Source organism: Tursiops truncatus, chromosome 13 (genome assembly GCF_011762595.2).
Source record: "Tursiops truncatus isolate mTurTru1 chromosome 13, mTurTru1.mat.Y, whole genome shotgun sequence".
Lineage (NCBI taxonomy): Eukaryota > Metazoa > Chordata > Mammalia > Artiodactyla > Delphinidae > Tursiops > Tursiops truncatus.
The window spans coordinates 51,029,570-51,050,566 of NC_047046.1; the positions used below are offsets into that span (position 1 = coordinate 51,029,570).

General features: G+C 43.4%; 1 protein-coding gene across 8 annotated transcripts in view; it reads left to right on the forward strand.

Moving 5' to 3' along the window:
• FHOD3 (formin homology 2 domain containing 3) overlaps positions 1-20,997 on the forward strand; it is a 493,863-nt gene that overhangs the window by 460,018 nt on the left and 12,848 nt on the right. For 7 of the 8 annotated variants that reach the window (XM_073790659.1, XM_073790662.1, XM_073790664.1 and 4 more), the window contains 2 exons: positions 10,627-10,801; positions 17,547-17,708. In XM_073790659.1, the coding sequence (XP_073646760.1) occupies positions 10,627-10,801; positions 17,547-17,708 (337 nt within the window). The remainder of the gene's footprint in view (positions 1-10,626; positions 10,802-17,546; positions 17,709-20,997) is intronic. The other variant, XM_073790663.1, reaches the window with a different exon arrangement.

Consider the following 20,997-nt stretch of genomic DNA (forward strand, 5'->3'; position numbering starts at 1 on the left):
CTGCCTTATGTGCCAGACGGGTGTTCGTTCACACTGTAGGAGAAACAGAAGACATATGGTTACTATCCATGTTCCTGAGGGTGTAACTTTCTTGGATGCATTACAATTTTGTTACCATTTTAAGGCATTTCTAAGGAGAACCAGGGACTAATCCCCTCACCATTCACCCCACCCTTGATCCCTTGTTTCCTTGGAATTTTCTGGACCCTTAGCGAGCGCTCAGATCACTTTTCTGCAGAAGGGACCCTCTCTACAGACTGTTCTGAAGGCCAGTGCCATCAGCTGAGTCTTCTCTCTCCTCTCCTGAAATCTGGGTTCAATCGGATCTTCAGCTTCCTGGAGGACAGCAACTAAGGAAGCAAACTGAATCCATTTGGGCAAACTATAGCCCACATTTCATTCCAAAGTATTATTTTTAAAAGTTTTAAAAGGGAAGTGCTTATGTTTGTGGAAATGAAACATACTGGAGGGTGAAAAATACAAGACCAATATGCATATGCTTATAGTTATGAAAACACACCAGAATTTCTTGCCAAATTCTTGAGATTTTTTACAGATCCCACTAATTTTTAAGTTCTGTCCTTCTCTGAAAATATTCAGTATTACTATTTATAAACAGGGGTAAATGTTTCTAGAACTGGATTCAAAAATACTTAAATCCTCATTAAAGTCTGGACAGTGCAGGCTTTTTTAGGGTTCATCCTCAAGGTAGTCCCTGTTTTTAGTGGTCCAAGTGGCACCATTCATGTAGAGAGATTGCCATCTGCTGGAAAATTAGGACACTGTCACCCGAAGCAAAGTACTTAGCTTCAAGTTTTTCCAGCTCTCAATTAGGCACCTATCGTGTGCCCAGAAAGTGGCACAGGGCACCTAGGAAGATGTGAGTGCAATAACAGACAAGCTTGTACCCCAAAGATGTCACGATCTGGGTAGAAAACAACATATATGCACAACTTAGACCACTGAAAACAAAACCACTTAATAGAGAATCACGGAGCCCCTGAGCATTAGAGCTGGAAGTGATTTTTAGAGAAAACTGTAGTAAGTCATTTTTAATATAGATGCTGAATAATGATGGTGGAAGTGGTTGCAATTAAACAGAGATGACTTTAGAAAAAACATTATTTTATAAGACACAGAGAAGTCTGGGTAAAATCTGAAGACCCTGCATTCGTAGCCCCACATCTGCTTTTGTGTGCCTGTCTTTCCTCTTCTTTCTCTGTTTCTGAATATGCAGAAGGCTTCCTTTCTTACAATCCAGGAGTCCTGCCATGTAAGGTTCAGTGAGAAACTAAGTCATTCCTTGTTCCTTGTGGCCCAAACTAGTTCCAGGCAAAATGGTGACACAGACAAGGCAGCACAAGGTAAGTGTGGCCTTTTCTGCCGTCATCACACCCCAGATGAGTGGTGAGAATGCAGGCTATCCATCCAAGGATTCCCACAGCCCAGCCAAGGACCGTGGTCATCCTGGGTGAGACTTAATCTCTCCCAACCCCAGCTTCCTTTTCTATGAAAATGAAATGCCAGTGACTGGGGGATATCAAGAGGGCTAGAGATTTGTATGTGCAGCACCTTGCATGTGTGCTAATTGCCAACAAAATGCCAGCCAACTGGTGAAATAAAGAAGCTCTAAGGTTGAAGATGGCGGAGTAGAAGGACGTGTGCTCACTCCCTCTTGTGAGAGCACCAGAATCACAACTAACTGCTGAATAATCATTGACAGGAAGACACTGGAACGCACAAGAAAATATACCCCACATCCAAAGACAAAGGAGAAGCCACAATGAGATGGTAGGAGGAGCGCAATCACAATAAAATCAAAGCCCATAACTGCTTGGTGGGTGACCCACAAACGGGAGAAACTTATACCACAGAAGTCCACTAGAGTGAAGGTTCTGGGCCCCTGGTCAGTCTTCCCAATCTGGGGGTCTGTCAACGGGAGGAGGAATTCCTAGAGAATCAGACTTTGAAAGCTAGAGGGATTTGATGGCAGGACTTGGACAGGACTGGGGGAAACAGAGACTCCACTCTTGGAGGGCACACACAAAGTAGTGTGCACATCGGGACCAAGGGGAAAGAGCAGTGACCCCATAGGAGACTGAACCAGACCTACCTGCTAGTGTTGCAGGGTCTCCTGAAGAGGTGGGGGATGGCTGTGGCTCACCGTGAGGACAAGGACACTGGCAGCAAATGTTCTGGGAAATACTCCTTGGCGTGAGCCCTCCTGGAGTCCAACATTAGCCCCACCATAGAGCCCTGGTAGGCTCCAGTGTTGGGTGGCCGCAGGCCAAACAACCAACACGAGGGAACCCAGCCCCACCCATGAGCAGTCAAGTGGACTAAAGTTTTACTGAGCTCTGCCCATCAGAGCAACGCCCAGCTCTACCCACCACCATTCCCTCCCATCAGGAAACTTGCACAAGCCTCTTAGATAACCTCATCCACCAGAGGGCAGACAGCAGAAGCAAGAAGAACTACAATCCTGCAGCCTGTGGAACAAAAACCACACTCACAGAAAGATAAACAAGATGAAAAGACAGAGGGCTATGCATCAGATCAAGGAACAAGATAAAACTCCAGAAAAGCAACTAAATGAAGTGAAGATAGGCAACCTTCCAAAAAAAAAAAAAATTCAGAATAATGATAGTGAAGATGATCCAGGATCTCGGAAAAAGAATGGAGGCAAAGGTTGAGAATGTGTAAGAAATGTTTAACAGAGACCTAGAAGAATTAAAGAACAAACAAACAGAGACGAACAATACAATAACTAAAATGAAAACTACACTAGAAGGAATCAATAGCAGAATAACTGAGGCAGAAGAACGGATAAGTGACCTGGAAGACAGAATGGTGGAATTCACTGCTGCAGAACAGAATAAAGAAAAAAGAAACAAAAGAAATGAAGAAAGCCTAAGAGACCACTGGGAAAACATTAAATGCAACAACATTCACATTATAGGGGTCCCAGAAGGAGAAGAAAGAGAGAAAGGACCCAAGAAAATATTTGAGGAGATTATAGTCGAAAGCTTCCCTAACATGAGAAAGGAAATAGCCACCCAAGTCCAGGAAGCACAGAGAGTCCCAGGCAGGATAAACCCAAGGAGAAACATGCTGAAACACATAGTAATCAAATTGACAAAAATTAAAGACGAAGAAAACTTACTGAAAGCAACAAGGGAAAAACGACAAATAACATACAAGAGAACTCCCATAAGGTTAACTGCTGATTTCTCAGCAGAAACTCTACAAGCCAGAAGGGAGTGGCATGATATCCTTAAAGTGATGAAAGGGAAGAACGTACAACTGAGATTGCTCTACCCAGCAAGGATCTCATTGAGATTTGACAGAGAAATCAAAAGCTCTACACACAAGCAAAAGCTAAGAGAATTCAGCACCACCAAACCAGCTCTACAACAAATGCTAAAGGAATTCCTCTAAGTGGGAAACACAAGAGAAGAAAAGGACTTACAAAAACAAACCCATAACAATTAAGAAAATGGTAATAGGAACATACATTTTGATATTACCTTAAATATGAATGGATTAAATGCTCCAATCAAAAGACACAGGCTCGCTGAATGGATACAAAAGCAAGACCCATATATATGCTGTCTACAAGAGACCCACTTCAGACCTAGGGGCACATGCAGAATGAAAGTGAGGGGATGGAAAAAGATATTCCATGCAAACGGAAATCAAAAGAAAGCTAAGGTAGCAATACTCATAGCAGATAAAATAGACTTTAAAATAAAGAATGTTACCAGAGACAAGGACACTACATAATGATCAAGGGATCAATCCAAGAAGGAGATATAACAGTTATAAATATATATGCACCCAACATAGGAGCACCTCGATACATAAGGCAACTGCTAACAGCTAGAAAAGAGGAAATTGACAGTAACACAATAATAGTGGGGGACTTTAAGACCTCACTTACAGCAATGGACATAGCATCCAAACAGAAAATTCATAAGTAAACACAAGCTTTAAATGACACAATAGACCAGATAGATTTAATTGATATTTATAGGATATTCCATCCAAAAACAGCAGATTACACTTTCTTTTCAAGTGCACATGGAACATTCTCCAGGATAGATAACATCTTGGGTCACAGATCAAGCCTTGGTAAATTTAAGAAAATTGAAATCATATCAAGCATCTTTTCTGACCACAGCGCTATGAGATCAGAAATCAACTACCGGGAAAAAGACGTAAAAACACAAACACATGGAGGCTAAACAATACGTTACTAAATAACCAAGAGATCACTGAAGAAATCAAAGAGGAAATCAAAAAATACCTAGAGACAAATGACAATGAAAACACGGTGATCCAAAACCTATGGGATGCAGCAAAAACAGTTCTAAGAGGGAAGTTTACAGCAATATAAGCCTACCTCAAGAAAAAAGAAAAATCTCAAATAAACAATCTAACCTTACGCCGAATGGAACTAGAGAAAGAAGAAAAAACAACACCCAAAGTTAGTAGAAGGAAAGAAATAATAAAGATCAGAGTGGAAATAAATGAAATAGAAACAAAGAAAACAGTAACAAAGATCAATAAAACTAAAAGCTGGTGCTTTGAGAAGATTAACAAAATTGATAAACCGTTAGCCAGACTCATCAAGAAAAGAGGTAGAGGACTCAAATCAATTAAATTAGAAATGCAAAAGGAGAAGTTACAAGAGACACCATAGATATACAAAGCATCCTAAGAGACTACTACAGCAACTCTATGCCAATAAAATGGACAACCTGGAAGAAATGGACAAATTCTTAGAAAGGTATAACCTTCCAAGACTGAACAAGGAAGAAATAGAATATATGAACAGACCAATCACAAGTAATGAAATTGAAACTGTGAATAAAAATCTTCCAACAAACAAACATCCAGAACAAGATGGCTTCACAGGTGAATTCTATCAAACATTTAGAGAAGAGCTAACACCCATCCTTCTCAAACTCTTCCAAAATATTGCAGACGAAGGAACACTCCAAAATTCATTCTGTGAGGCCACCATCACCCTGATACCAAAACCAGACAAAGGTACTACAAAAATCCAAAATTATAGACCAATATCACTGATGAATATAGGTGCAGATATCCTCAACAAAATACTAGCAAACAGAATCCAACAACACATTAAAAGGCTCATACACCATGATCAAGTAGGATTTATCCCAGGGATGCAAGAATTCTTCAATATACGCAAATCAATCAATGTGATGCACCATATTAACAAATTGAAGAATAAAAACCATATGCTCATCTCAATAGATGCAGAAAAAGCTTTTGACAAATATCAACACCCATTTATCATAAAAACTCTCCAGAAAGTAGGCATAGAGGGAACCTACTTCAACATAATAAAGGCCATACATGACAAACCCGCAGCAAAGATCATTCTCAATGCTGAAAAACTGAAAGCATTTCCTCTAAGATCAGGAACAAGACAAGGGTGTCCACTCTCAGCACTATTATTTAACATAGTTTTGGAAGTCCTAGCCACAGCAATCAGAGAAGAAAAATAAATAAAAGGAATACAAATTGGAAAAGAAGTAGAACTGTCACTGTTTGCAGATGACATGATACTACACATAGAGAATCCTAAAGATGCCACCAGAAAGCTACTAGAGCTAATCAATGAATTTGGTAGTGTTGCAGGATACAAAATTAATGCACAGAAATCTCTTGCATTCCTATACACTAATGATGAAAAATCTGAAAGAGAAATTAAGGAAACAGTCCTATTTACCACTGCAACAAAGAGAATAAAATACTTTGGAATAAACCTACCTAGGGAGACAAAAGACCTGTATGCAGAAAACTATCAGACACTGATGAAAGAAATTAAAGATGATACCAACAGATGGAGAGATATACCATGTTCTTGGATTGGAAGAATCAATATTGTGAAAATGACTATACTACCCAAAGCAATCTAGATATTCAATGCGTTCCCTATCAAATTACCAATGGCATTTTTTACAGAACTAGAACAAAAAATCTTAAAATTTGTATGGAGACACAAAAGACCCTGAAGATCCAAAGCAGTCTTGAGGGAAAAAATGGAGCTGGAGGAATCAGACTCCCTGACTTCAGACTATACTACAAAGCTACAGTAATAAAGACAATATGGTACTGGCACAAAAATAGAAATATAGCTCAATGGAACAGGATAGAAAGCCCAGAGATAAACCCACCCACCTATGCTCAACTAATCTATGACAAAGAAGGCAGGGATATACAATGGAGAAAAGACAGTCTCTTCAACAAGGGGTGCTGGGAAAACTGGACAGCTACATGTAAAAGAATGAAATTAGAACACTCCCTAACACCATACACAAAAATAAACTCAAAATGGATTAGAGACCTAAATGTAAGACTGGACACTATAAAACTCTTAGAGGAAAACATAGGCAGAACACTCTTTGACATAAATCACAGCAAGATCTTTTTTGATCCACCTCCTAGAGTAATGGAAATAAAAACAAAAATAAACAAATGGGACCTAATGAAACGTAAAAGCTTTTGTAAAGCAAGGGAAAGTACAAACAAGACAAAAGGGCTTCCCTGGTGGCGCAGTGGTTGAGAGTCCGCCTGCCAATGCAGGGGACACAGGTTCGTGCCCCGGTCCGGGAAGATCCCACATGCTGTGGAGCAGCTGGGCCCATGAGCCATGGCCACTGAGCCTGTGTGTCCGGAGCCTGTGCTCTGCAACAGGAGAGGCCAAACAGGGAGAGGCCCGTGTACCGCAAAAAAAAAAAATAAATAAAGACAAAAAGAAAACTCTCAGAATGGGAGAAAATATTTGCAAACATATCAACAGACAAAGAATTTATCTCCAAAATATATAAAGAGCTCATGCAGCTCAATATTAAAAAACCAACCCAATCATAAAGTGGGCAGAAGACCTAAATAGACATTTCTCCAAAGAAGAGATACAGATGGCCAAGAAGCACCTGAAAACCTGCTCAACATCACTATTAGAGAAATGCAAATGAAAACTACAATGAGGTATCACCTCACACGAGTTAGAATGGGCATCTCAGAAAATGTACAAACAACAAATGCTGTAGAGGGTGTGGAGAAGTGGGAACCCTCTTGCCCTGTTGGTGGGAATGTAAATTGATACAACCACTATGGAGAACGGTATGGAGGTTCCTTAAAAAACTAAAAATAGAACTACCATATGACCCACCAATCCTTCTACTGGGCAGGTACCCTGAGAAAACCATAATTCAAGAAGAGTCATGTACCACAATGTTCATGCAGCTCTATTTACAATAGCTAGGGCATGGAAGCAACCTAAGTGTCCATCGACAGATGAATGGATAAAGAAGATGTGGCACATATATACAATGGAATATTACTCAGCTATAAAAAGAAATGATATTGAGGAGTTTGTAGTGAGCTGGATGGACCTAGAGTCTGTCATACAGTGTGAAGTAAGTCAGAAAGAGAAAAACAAACACCGTATGCTAACACATATATACAGAATCTAAAAAAAAAAAAAAGAAACGGTCATGAAGAACCTAGAGGCAGGATGGGAATCAAGATGCAGACCTACTAGAGAATGGACTTGAGGATATGGGGAGGGGAAAGGGTAAGCTGGGACAAAGTGAGAGAGTGGCATGGACATGTATACACTACCAAATATAAAACCGATAGCTAGTGGGTAGCAGCCACGTAGCACAGGGAGATCAGCTCGGTGCTTTGTGACCACCTAGAGGGGTGGGATAGCGAGGGTGGAGGGAGGGAGATGCAGGAGGGAAGAGATATGGGGATATATGTATATGTATAGCTGATTCATTTTGTTATAAAGCAGAAACTAACACACCATTGTAAAGCAATTATACTCCATTAAAGAAAAATAATATAAAAAATAAGAAAAAAAAAGATGTGGTACATATACACAATGGAATATTACTCAGCCATAAAAAGGAACAAAATTGGGTCATTTGTAGAGACGTGGATGGATCTAGAGACTGTCAAACAGAGTGAAGTAAGTTAGAAAGAGAAAAACAAATATCGTATATTAATGCATATATATGGAACCTAGAAAAATGGTACAGATGAACTGGTTTGAGGGGCAGAAATAGAGACACAGATGTAGAGAATAAACGTATGGACACCAAAGGGGGAAAGTGGCGGGGGTGGTGGTGGTGGTGGGATGAATTGGGAGATTGGGATTGATATGTATACACTAAGATGTATAAAACGGATAACTAATATGAACCTTCTGTATAAAAAAATAAATAAAATTCAAAAATTCAAAAAAAAAAAAGCTCTAAGGTTAAAAAAAAAAGTCATCTCTTGTCACAAGGCCATTTGCCTAGAGGCAGTGCAGAACTGGAAGCATTTTGTCATTTCAGCTCCCAAAAGTTTAGTCAGTTCTCAAAAGCCTGTGCCTGATTTGCTGGCCTGGCTTGTAACCTCAGTGGAAGCACAAGTTCAATTGAGGGTGTGTTTGATTTAAAATTAAGAAATTGACATGACTTTCACCCTCAATTTATTTTTGGAAAAGGGATATTGTATTTAGTTACGTAAAGCAGTTTGTCTGGTGATAATTAAAAGAATGGCGTGTCAGTTCAGACAGCCTCCATGAAGGACAGGTAAGATTTTAAAAAGAACTGAATTTCATGTTTCTGTGGAAAGTGTAATAGGACCTGTTCTGCCCGGCAGTTGTCCCACTTGTCCTGTCTGGCCTGTCTGTAGAAGGATTCACGGGGACCCAGACCCAGCAGCCTGGGAAGGGAGAGGTCCAGCACTTGGGATGAGAGGTGGGGGCGACAGCTGATGGATGGAAACAGGCAGAGGGAAGCTGGTAAACAAACTGAGGTCCTGATTGCTGGCAGGTGGTGGTTTCACGGAGCATGGCCAGCCGAGCGGCAGGGCACAGAGTGAGGTCTGTAATGGTCAGGGGACCAGGTAAGCCGGTTATCATCCTCCTAGGCAGCCTCAGGAGACGGGCCTGGAGCTCCAAGTCCCTCCTGACTTTGGTCAGGACCGGTCTTGGGGCTCTCGGAGAGAATGTCCAGACAGGAGGGCTTCGCAGGCAGGGCTCAGCAGCTCCCAAATCAACAGGGTGCACCCTGGTTGTGGTGGCTGAATTCTTTATTTGGAATTTGATGTGACAGTCAGATGATCTCATCTTTGCTGACTTCTGTGCCTTCTAAGAATCCCCTCTGTCTTTCCCATCCTGTCCTGTCCTGTCCTTTCCTCTCGAGTAGACTGATGAAGAGGATGAAGTTGAGGTAGGATGTTTATAAACACAAAGAATGCCACGTGTGACCTTCTCAAGCGTGCCGTATAATCTAACCTGACATAAGCAGCATGAAGTGTCAGCCCCGTTCAGTGCTTTAAACCTTGCATGACTGTTTTCTGCTGGGTTTCCATGTGATCACTAACCCCCTTACACGGGTTCTTATCATGATGTGTGTGCCAGGGACTGACTGAAGGGTAACTGCATTTTCCAAGCTGTCCCTGAGTTCCAGGCCCTGTCAGAAGTGGCAGGGTCAGCAGATCTCTTCCTACTGATGGACAAATGGACAGAGGGGTGGGATGGGCAGCAGCTCCTCCCCCTGACCCTCGTGCAGATGCCAGAACCAGAGACCAAGGCAGGGCTGCTCAGCCCTGAAGGATGAGGAAGGAGCTGTGCAGATGGTACAAGTCACGGATGTGTCCCAGGCTCTAGCACCAGGGCTCATACGCTGGATACAAAGAGGGAGCCAGAAGTCTATGGAGCTGCTCTTTGCAAACGTTATTCTAACCGACTTTTTATTTTTCATCCAGATGTTTGGCATTGTGTGCATATGGCCTGATATTCTAGCATACCTCTTGTAAAACATATATGCTGTCTTTGTTCAGCTAGAATTAGAGAATATCATCATGTGAGTGTAATGCTTGTGAAAACAACTAAATTTTTGACACAAGGAGAAGTAGTGAGTGTTGCCAAACTCAGTTTCAGCATGAATTTCTGTGCCATGTTCTGATCTGGGCCCTGAATCAAAGCCTTTTGGGTCCTTTGGCAAGTCATTTAATCTTGGATGGCCTCAGTTTCCTTCTCTGTAAAGTGAGGTGGGACTAGTTCTGGAAAAATCCTTCCCAACTCCTAACACTGTATGATTCTGTAACTGAATCCCACTTTTCAACTTGTACCATCTTAAGCGATATATGAGAAACTCCTAACTGCTTTCTGGCACTACGTTTTAAAAAATAAACCTCACTATATTTGATAAACAAGCATATTTCAATGCTCCTATCAAGGCTGTGGTGTTAGAAACAGATTTGGTTTCTGAATTTTTCCCAGAGTTGAAGTCTTTTGCCCCTTGCTGGCTCCCGCTGAGGGGATCTGCAGTGAGCTGGGAGACCCACTACCTGGAGGGATGGGTGTGGTCCTTCTGGGGCCAAGCTTCTCTTTCTGATAAGAGAACTTCCTGGATATGCAGATGCTTTGTCATTAGTTCATTGACCCCTCATTGACTGCCCATCACTAACTTGTTTGCAGAATGCACGTAAACAAAAGACAGAGAAGAGAAGGCTTTCCTCAACTAAAGGTTTTCTAAGCTCGAGTTGGCTTTTAGTCACCTCACGCCCTAACCCCCCTTGCTCTTGCAGTCTGGCAAGTTCTCCAGCGGTTCCCCGGCGCCCCCGAGCCAGCCCCAAGGCCTGAGCTATGCCGAGGATGCTGCCGAGCATGAGAACATGAAGGCTGTGCTGAAAACCTCGTCCCCTGCCTTGGAGGATGTCACCCCCGTGCTGGGCGTCCGCACACGCAGCCGAGCAAGCCGAGGTAATGCCCTCTCCCAGGGTGGCCACCCCATGGTGTCTGTCCCCGCCACAGGGTACAGATCACTGTGCCCAGGAAGTGGCTGCTCAGGGCCATCCACTCCCCAGGGTCCTCCGTGCTGACGTCATCATACTTTCCTTCACTCACACCTTTGTGACCCACCTTCAGTAGCTTCATCTCAAAAACAAGCAGCCCTTCCCAAAGGCACAACTTAATTCGAACAAGAGGAATTAGCATTGTGAACGAATCCTCATGGGTTAAAGCCCCCAGGCCAAACTGAGCCAGCCATTTATTCTTGTAAATAAGGTCTTCTTGGAACGCAGCCACCCTTCCTTGTGTGTGTGTTGTCTAGGTGCTTTTGCACTGAGGTGGCAGAGTTGAGGGGTTGCGACGGAGACTACAGGGACCATAGAGACTAATGTTTTTACTCTCAGGCGGGGTACAGAAAAAGTTTGATGACCCTTGGATTAAAACGCTATCCCTTTTTGCTTCTGAAATCCTTGGAGGCAGAGAGAAAACTAAAACTTCAAGATGGTAAAGACAGATAAGAGTTTCCAGGTTTGTTTCATAACCTGGAAGGGACTTTTTGTTTTAATTAAGAATTGAGATGCACTTTGCATCTGAGAATGTTTACCCGTATTTCCCTGGTCTAGTCTGATGCCACATGAACCTTCCTAAGTTTCCTCGCTGCCTGCAGGATCCAGCCCACTCGATTCATGCTGTTGTTTGAGGTTCCCTGGGGTCTGGTCCCCTCCTGGCTTCCACACTTGGCTTTCACTCAGCCCCACATTGTGGGCAGTGCCCTACTCTGCACACCCTGTGTCTGCCTGAGCCCCTGCCGTTGCTCATCCCGTCCCCTCTCCTCTGCCTGTCCCCTCTTCACCTCCAGAATCCACCTCCTCCGCGTTCTCTGCCTTGCCACGTACTCCTGAGACCCCAGTTTAGGTCTCAGGAACCTAAAAACTTTATAACTAAAGAGGATGAACTCCTGGAGGACCAGCTTTGTCCTCTTGGTGTTTGCTTAGCACACAAGCTAGAAGAAACCATGTATTTATTGCCCACATTGGAATGTTTTAGTGTGTAAAAGGGGTTCAAGTAGTAATTACAGTGGGAAAATAAATAAAACTGTGCAGTCCGGGTGAACTGGATCATGGGTTACCTTACACGTCACAGAACCTCAGTAACGAATGAGTGTGTGCAGCGCCCATCAGGCCCTTGCTAGGCTCCAGCGAACATCCAGGCTCACGAGATGTTAGAAAGGCAGCCAAGATCTAGAGGGCTGTGATCTGGAGAAACTCCTGAGAAGACCCAACAGTGACTTCTATCTAGCTTTGCTGACTGCCCTTTTTTTTTTTTTTTAATTTTAATTTTGCTGTTGTCAACTATGTTAAGTATTAAAAAATGATGATAGGAATAACAACTTTAGCATAAAAGAAAAAACAAAGGCAGTTCCAGGTGTTCTTTGGCAGGAAGGGAGTCACGTGGTGCATATGGTTTCTTGTAGCTTCTTGTGAACCAAGGGCCACAAGCTGCTCTAGAGGAGGAGGGTTGAAGGGGCTTCCAGGCTGAGTTCTAGATCCGTAAGGTTTACACGGGATTCCCAATTGGAGCTGCACTTCAGGCTATTTTATAAATGACCAAATGTTTTTCTTATTTCACATGAGTGCAGTGTCACTGAATCTAGTTCCTTCTCCTCTTCTCAACGTTGGACCTTTAACAGGGCTTTTACTCTGTGATATACAGCTTAGACTATGCCGGAAAAAGGGCCGCCTCCACCCACCCTTCCCCAGTGTTATCCTGCCTGAGACACAGATGATACGTAGAAAAGTCATCCCTCCTACTACAGTCTTGATTCCCAGACTATACCCCAAATACATGCAGGTATTATTATTACATCAAAGAATCACAGGTTAGGTTCTCTGGGATTTGGTCTTTCCAAACCCTCTGACTTGTAGGTAGTTTTGGATGTGGAATTAGGGAAAGAAAATAAATTACGATTTGGCAACACAAAGGCAGACTTTTGGTGACCAACATCAGACAGACACAGCTGTGACAAGCCACAGTCCTGAGCACTTCGTGTGGGACATTCTGATCGTCTGGTTTTCTATGTGGAAAGAAAGGTGCCCTCTTCTTGGCCAGTGCTGTCTATAAAACGCCTCCATTTCTCAGAAAAACCAAGAAGGGACAGGAAAGAAAGAGTGTGTAAATAAGGCAGAATATAAGAGGAGAGAATATAAGAGGAGAGAATATAAGAGGAGAGAAGAAAGTGGGGAAGGTCAGAAGTTGAAGAAAATTATAGCATTAAATGCTGAGCAGTAGTGACTGTCAGTCTAGACAAAGTGTAAAACAAGGATAAAAATAAAATAAAGCAGCTTTGCAATGTTGGGGGGTATGGGGATGGGAATCACTGGTCTCCCAAAAGGCCTAGGACATCCCATGCATGAGTCTGTCTGTGCCTCAGCAGCTCTTGCAGGCTTTGTCTGCTAGGCTAACCGTGGACACCAGGAGATCAAGGGCAGCATTAGTACCTGCGCCACAGTGACCCCAGCCATCAGGAGTCTTGAGCCACTGTACCTTCGTGGATGCAAGGGTAGTGCAATGAAAGCCACCTTGGGAGATGGAGTCCAGTATCTGTAATGGAACGTAACATGCTCTGCTAATTTTAAAAGAGAAAATAGAAAATCCTTCCTGACTGGAAAGGACAAAGAGAAAAAGATATTGCTAGGTTTGTACAATATGGGTTCCTTTTCACTAATTGATGAAAGGGATTAGAAAGGAAAGCTATTCAGTTTCTCTGCACATGCAGAGACTTCTGCTTCCAGGTGGCATGTCGTAGGGAGGAACAAGCCACCACTCCTGCTGCCATAACCAGAAACTTTAATAAAATAACAAAAGCTTTCTCTCAAAATCCATCAGGGAACTGTGAAAGGGAAGAGGACTAGACAAACTAGAATTCTAGGTGAGCTGAGAGCACCTCTCTAAGAGCATTTGCCAAGTCTGGGCACAGGCTGAGAATTGGACTTGCCATGCGCAGAGTGACTTTAACAGTAAAGAGAAGCCAGCAGGACTTCTAGTGGTCATGTGAGCTGGCGTGAGAGGTTGGAGCTAGAGGAGCTTCAAATGCAGACATTTTTCTCCATGAGACATTTGCTAAGTGCTGGGGCAGCATGGGGAGGGGGAGGCTGGGCCAGAAAGGCTGCAGGAAATCTCCTACAGTCTTGAAGTTCTGAGGAAACAAAGACAAGCTAGAGTAAGCGCCTTCAACAAATGCATACAGATAGTTAAAGACAGAATATTTAAAGACAGGGGTGGACTGATACTCAATGAAAACTGCTATCTGGCCCCAACCCTGCTCAGTCCTTCACTGTGTCTGCTTAACAGGAAAGGGTAAAGACTGGAGAAAAATGACACCGACTTCAGTCTCTGCATTCTTTTCTACACAAAGTCCAGTGCATAGTCAAAATTATGAGCCAAGAGAACATGAAAACATGGCTGACAAGAAGAAAAGTAGAGCAGCAGATCCACAGGTGATCCAGATGTTGAAATTTGCAGTCAAATTTAACCATTTGTAAGTGTTAACAAAAATAAAGGAAAATAGAGACAAATTGATAAAAAGGTTGAAATTTATAAAAAAGAATCAAATGGAAATTCTAGAACTGAAAAAAAGAAAGATCTGACATGATTAACTGATATCATGGGTTTAACAGCAGACTGGTCCCAGCAAAAGAGATTAGTGAATTCAAACAACACGGGTTAATAGAAAATGTACAAACTGAAGCATGGTGAGAAAAAATAGAAAAAATGGAACAAAATGTAAGAGATATGTGGGACACAGTCAAATGGTCTAATGTGTCTGTAACTGGAGTACCAGAAAGAAAAGATGGGTAAGAAGAAAAATTAAAGAAACAATGGCTGAGAATTTCCCAAAGGCTCATGATAGATATCAACCCACATATTTAAAACACGTAACAAATCCAAGGAGAGTAAACGCAAAGAAAACCACATCTAGGCATACCATGGGCAAACTGCCAAAAACCAAAGATATAAATAAAATCTTTAAAACAGCCAGAGAGAAAAGAATGTACTTTCTAAGGAGCAACAGTAAGAATGATGACTCACTGTTGACAGAAGCTATGGAAGTCAGAAGAAAGTGGAATGGCATCTTTAAATTGCCAAAAAGAGAACTTTCTAAACTAGAAGTCTATACCCAGGGAAATTCTTTCAAAAACAAAGGTAAGAGTTTATTACATTAATATAATATCTATTTGGATATAATTATTTTCCTTTTAGACTATTTCTTTAAGTTAGATTTTTAAGGGAAAAATTAGTTACTGTGTTTTCTTTCAAACTACAGTTTACGTATTTTCAAAAGTAAAATTCAAATAAAGTGATATAGTCCTATCATGGTCTATAGTGCTTTATCCCCTCCACCATATCTCTATCTATATATATTATATATAATAATTTTATAGACATCTCAGTATATATAAATGCCTGGCTAACACTTGGGAGACCATGGGGAGCCAAATGGCCCCTTGGAGTCTGTAAGTTATGGGCAGTGTTCTCCTGTGGCTGTATGTGAGTGCAGAGGTTCCAGAAAGAGAAGCATATACACGACCAAGAAGAATGGGCATAAATGGTAATCGGGTAGTGACAACAGTAACCAAGGGGAGAGGGGATAAGAAAGCAGAACCAAGAATGAGGTCATGAGAAAATGATGGCATCACAAAACTGAGTCTGACAGTCCTGGACAAATGGCAAGATGTTCCTTGTAAGCATCTCCTGACCCATCACAGTGAAAGCAGATTCCCAGGAATGTATAAGATGAAAGTATAGGTAATTCTCATGGAAAGATCAGATGATGCCTTCATTTCTGGCTCATCAGGAGCAAATTATATTATATTATGAGCAAAGACACTTGATTGAGCTTTGTGTGTTTTGGGAAGGGTAGCTTGGCATTTCAAAATGAGGCACAGAATTATAAATCAGTAGGTAAAAGGGAAAACAGGAAATTGCTGGGCAAAAAGCAATTGGTGTATTGATGGCTCTGCTATGAGGAGGGCCGTGGTTCAGAGGCTCTGCAGAGCCCCAGCCTGAGAGCTGTGCCACTATGAGGCCTCTTGCCTCCAGCTTGAACACCTGGACCAGCCTGAGAATGCAGAAAAATTCAGCAATTTCAAATATTCGTTTCTGAGAAGAACATATTTTTAAAGGGTTTTATGATGCTGAAAAAGCTAGTCTTCTGATGGAAGCAAGTAGATCAAACTCCCTTGGGCACAAGCAGAAAAAGTAAAATGTCCTGACTTTGTATATCCCAGTGTTGTAGGCCTGCTCCCGCTCGTAACGCAAAACGATTTTTATAAATGACCACAACAAAAACGTCGTCATCAGAAAGCATTGTTGTCCTGTGGCCACAGGTCTCAAATAGTGCAGGTGGTCCAACACTGGAATCCTGGTACTCCTTTTGCAACGTGTTTATTTAATTCAGTCATGTGAACTTTACTAGCAGAAATTATGACTAAATTATAGCATATTACATATTTGCAGTGAACTTTCAACCACAAACACATGTCTATAAAATGTGCCGTCTACTGAACTGTAATCAACTATTCCCAACTACTTCTATCAATATCCAAACACCGAAAGTTTTGAAAAATTAGTATAGAAATATAGAATTCAAAATTTAAGATATATATTTACTAACATTTTTTCACCTGTGGTTTGAGAAAAGCTGACTGTTCTTCAGCTTTAGCTGGACCTTGGACAAGTTCAGGTACCTGTGTTCCATAAACATAAAAGTCTGAGAACACTCACCTGCAGGATTTTAAAGTTGTATGTCTATTACAAAGAGAAGTATAGGTTGAGGAAATTCACAATTTTGAGCACACTGTACATCTTTCTTCTTACAGAAGCCTATTTCCCATCTTAGAGAAGAGATTTCACAAGGAAGTTGATCAGTCACGAAGGCACAGTTTTTGATGAATGAAAATAGCATTCATTTCTAAGTGTTTCATATGACTCGGGAACCCATGTTTTTGTGGTATTTTCTTCTTGCTGGTCTAAGGGCAGATGCTTTTATGCCAGACTTGGACTGTCTTAACATACAGCTATTTATAAACATATTTTTTTCTGGTCAGGGAGCAGATGAATGTACCAAAGAAAATGTTGTGTTAACTCCCTTTTCCTGGTAGAAGAGGGCAATCCTGTTATTATTTTTAAAGGCTAGTTAATCCAAAGATAAGCTATATGTTACAAAATCCATTGATTTTTATTTAACCGAATGAGAAATTAGGGCTAATTGACATTCACTAGGCACATACAACCACAGATGGGGAGCTGACTTAACAAATGTCTCTGGACATTTCTGGAAGCACTCTACTGGGTATCTGTGATGTACATAGCGGCACACGGCGTGGGAAGTCTGCCCTTCCACGACCACAGGACCTGGCAGGTGGAGGCACATCCACGACAGTGAGAGATGACAACACAGCTGTGTGACAGGGTAGTATGACGTAAGGGCCCCAGGTATGGACTCATGGGAGGTCAGAATCTGGAGGGTGATGGTCACAGGTCACTGTGGTGCCCCTGCAGTGGGGACGGGGGAACACCCTTAGATCCATCAGGAGGCTCAACCCTGGCTCTGGCCTCTGCTGTGCTCTGTGGCTGATGAGCTTGGCTGCTTCAGGAGCAGTGCTGTGTTTTCCTTCTCTCTGAGTACCTCGTGCTCTCTGGTTGTTTAATTCTTCAGGATCCACTAGTTCGTGGACCATGGGAATGGATGACTCGCCTAATGTCACGGATGATGCAGCTGATGAGATCATGGACCGCATCGTCAAGTCAGCCACCCAAGTGCCCAGTCAGCGAGTGGTGCCGCGGGAGAGGAAGCGCTCCCGGGCCAACCGGAAGTCTCGTAAGTGCCTTGGAGTTGGGATGTGGGACTCTGCCTGCAGGGACCAGCCCTCCAGTTCTGTATGACCCAGGAAGGGCAGGGACTCAGGGGTGGGCTCCGGTGAGTTGTCAGTGGTGCCCCGAGGGCCCACCTGTGCCCATCGGCAAAAGAGTTCGTGCTGGACAGTCGGCATTGGCCACTAGGGAGGAGGGATGCTGCAGCCACCTGTCCAGTGTATTTGCTATTTCTGGTCAGGCCTCCCCCAATTCACACTTTGTCCCCAGGAAGGTGTGGAAGGCCCTTAGATGACTCTGATGTGCAGGGGTGGGCACAGTGGGACCCGTTGCCAAGTACTGCCCTGGATGCTTTGCTGAGGCCATATTATTGTCCCTCACCCAGCATCAGGGGCTACTTTCTGGGCTGGAGACTGTTCCCCCAGGGGTTCACTGCTGCTCATGAACATGCTGAAGGTGAAACCAGGGGTAGCAAGCGATTTTTGGTCCTTAGGATGCTTAAAATAGTTCATGTTAGCCTAGGTTCACCAGTTGTGTTTTGTTCCTACCAAACAGAGGATTCAAAGCGACTTATTCGCCCTTGTAGTCTCAGCCTGTTACCTGCCCCTATCCGCCGAATGACGGGTGTGGAGTTGCCTCTGTGGGCACCATGCTGACTCTCACAGGGATGGCTCACTGTAGAGAAGCAGGGTTCTCTGAACCTTTGACATCTGCCTTCATGGCCGTGGCCCTAGTGCATTTCAGAAGAGACCTCAGCCCCCAGGCTTTGGTCTGGTGCTGGTCACTGAAGGTCAATCCCTAGGACAGGGATTTATGATGTTTTGTAAAGAGGAAATCTGGCTGCCTCCTCATTTCCTGGCTCCCAAAAATGAAAGGAGGGAGAGTGGCTGTCAGGAGGCAGGAGTTCAGTAAGAACTCATACTCAGAGCCCCCCAGGCGCTGCCACCTTTGAGATTCGTACAAGAGGTGACTGAGTTTTGGGCTGCATATTTTGGACGCCTTGGTTCTGTTTGACCCGTTGACATGCTTGTTTCCAGGGTAAAGAACACTAAACCAAATTGCTGCAGACTCTCGGACCCTGCTCCTTTCATATCATTGGCTTTAGATTCTGACAGGATTTTTCCCCAGAAAAGAAAGTATCACTTGACGCTTCCACCAGGGAGAAGCAGAGTTTCTCAAACCACAGAACTTGGGGGCTGGGACTGGGGGATGTGATTCTCATTCAGTGAGATGGGTGGCTGAGAGTCTGTTTTCACCACACTCCTAGATGAGGTCCATCCTGCTGGTACACACTTTGAGTAACTTTTTTTTTTTTTTAAAGACTTTAATTTTTGCTGTGTTGCATCTTCGTTTCCGTGCGAGGGCTTTCTCTAGTTGTGGCAAGCGGGGGCCGCTCTTCATCGCGGTGCGCAGGCCTCTCACTATCGCGGCCTCTCTTGTTGCGGAGCACAGGCTCCAGACGCGCAGGCTCAGTAGTTGTGGCTCACGGGCCTAGTTGCTCCGCGGCATGTGGGATCTTCCCAGACCGAGGCTCGAACCCGTGTCCCCTGCATTAGCAGGCAGATTCTCAACCACTGTGCCACCAGGGAAGCCCCTGAGTAACTTCTTGAACTGTGGCTCTCAACCGTGGCTGCACATTAGAACTTTCTGCAGAGCTTTAAAAATTCCAGATGTCTGGGCTGTACCCAAGCTGACCACCTGAGAACCTCTGCGGTTGGGCCCTGCCCAGGCCCCTTGGGTGATTAGTGGCCTTAGGAGAAGGACTCTTGTTCCACTCTGTGCGCCCCCTGCCGCATTCCCTCTGTTTCTTGAATGGAAAACTGTCATTCAGGGGCACTGGCTTTTTACATCTTCAGAAATATGTTTGTGGGCTCCAACATCAATATCTAAGACCTTTACATTTATTTTTTCCGACATTTCACTATTTCCTGGTGCTGCTGTGAATTCTTTGCCATTCTCTTGGTGCTCCCATGTAAGAACTTGGCTAGGGACTTGCTATTTAAAGTTGTTCCTCAGACAGTATGGGCACCTCTTGGAGGCTGGTTAGAAATGCATATTCATGGGGACCTCTCCAGGGCAACTGATTCAGAATCTGCATTTAACAAGATCCCCAGGGGACCCCATGCACGATAACATGGAGGGGGTCAACGGGGTATGAGGCCAGGACTGGAACTGCAGGATCCCCAGGTGTGCACATCTTGGGGAGCAAACTCATCTCCAAAGGGGTGAGGCTGACCCACACTCTCTCCACACTGCATGCTCCAGGCCAGGCCAGCAAAGCACTTGGCTTTTTGCCTGTCTGAAGCGTGTGAAATAGTATTCCTTATGGTTTTAGCTTACTTTCCCCTGCTAGTGTACTAGGAAGGTCGAGCCTCTCGTGATTTGCATCTCTTCTTTTGTGTATGGCTTGTCCATACCATTTGCCTGTTTTTCTCTTGCTCTTTTTCGTGAACAGAAATCTCTTTCTTAAATAGTTTTTTAAATGAAACTTATGAGAGGCTTTTTCAGGTGCCTTAAGTAGATTATCTTCAGCATTTGCCCTTTATTGCCCTCCTCTAAACCATTGGCAGAAGTTTTGCACCAGTTAACGCCTGGCCTTCCTGCAGTGGGCAGGAGTTTTGCACCAGTTAACGCCTGGCCTTCCTGCAGTGGGCAACCTTAGTGCAAGAGTCTCCACTGGGAGGAGCTGGGAAAAGCATGTGGGGAATCAGACCACGGGAGAGGAGTTGAGAAAGGATGCCAGGTCAGGGAGTGCCCTCCAGAAGGTGGGCAGGGTTGGGTCAGGGACCTCAGAAAAGGAGATTGCCTGAGAGGGGCCTGGCCCAGGGTATGTACTCCTCCTATAGGTTACATGTCTGTGTTGGCAAAGAGTGTTGGCCCTGCCCTCTGGTCTGGAGAGAACCAGATTCTTAGAGAGACACAGAATGTCACTGGGAACAATAACACAGTCATAATGAGTTTTCCTCTTCAAGCTGGCCAGAGAGAAATTTTGCCTGTTTTTGTGGTTGACATAAAATAATTTCCTGTGGTATCGTTTCCATTCCAATCTTATGCAAAACAGCCCTATATTCTTTTTATTTAGCCCAACACATTTTGTCCTGTGATGCAGTTACTACAACAAATACAGCACTGCATGTATGTAAATGTTTATCTGTAGCAGGTTTAATTAATTAGTAATGGCACCATCCACAGAAATGTAAGATGGGGGAAGTTACTTTGATTTCTAATATAAAGGGATGTAAACTCTAGCTTTTCATAAGAAGTTAAAGGAATGAGAAAAAAACAGTTTGCAAAAT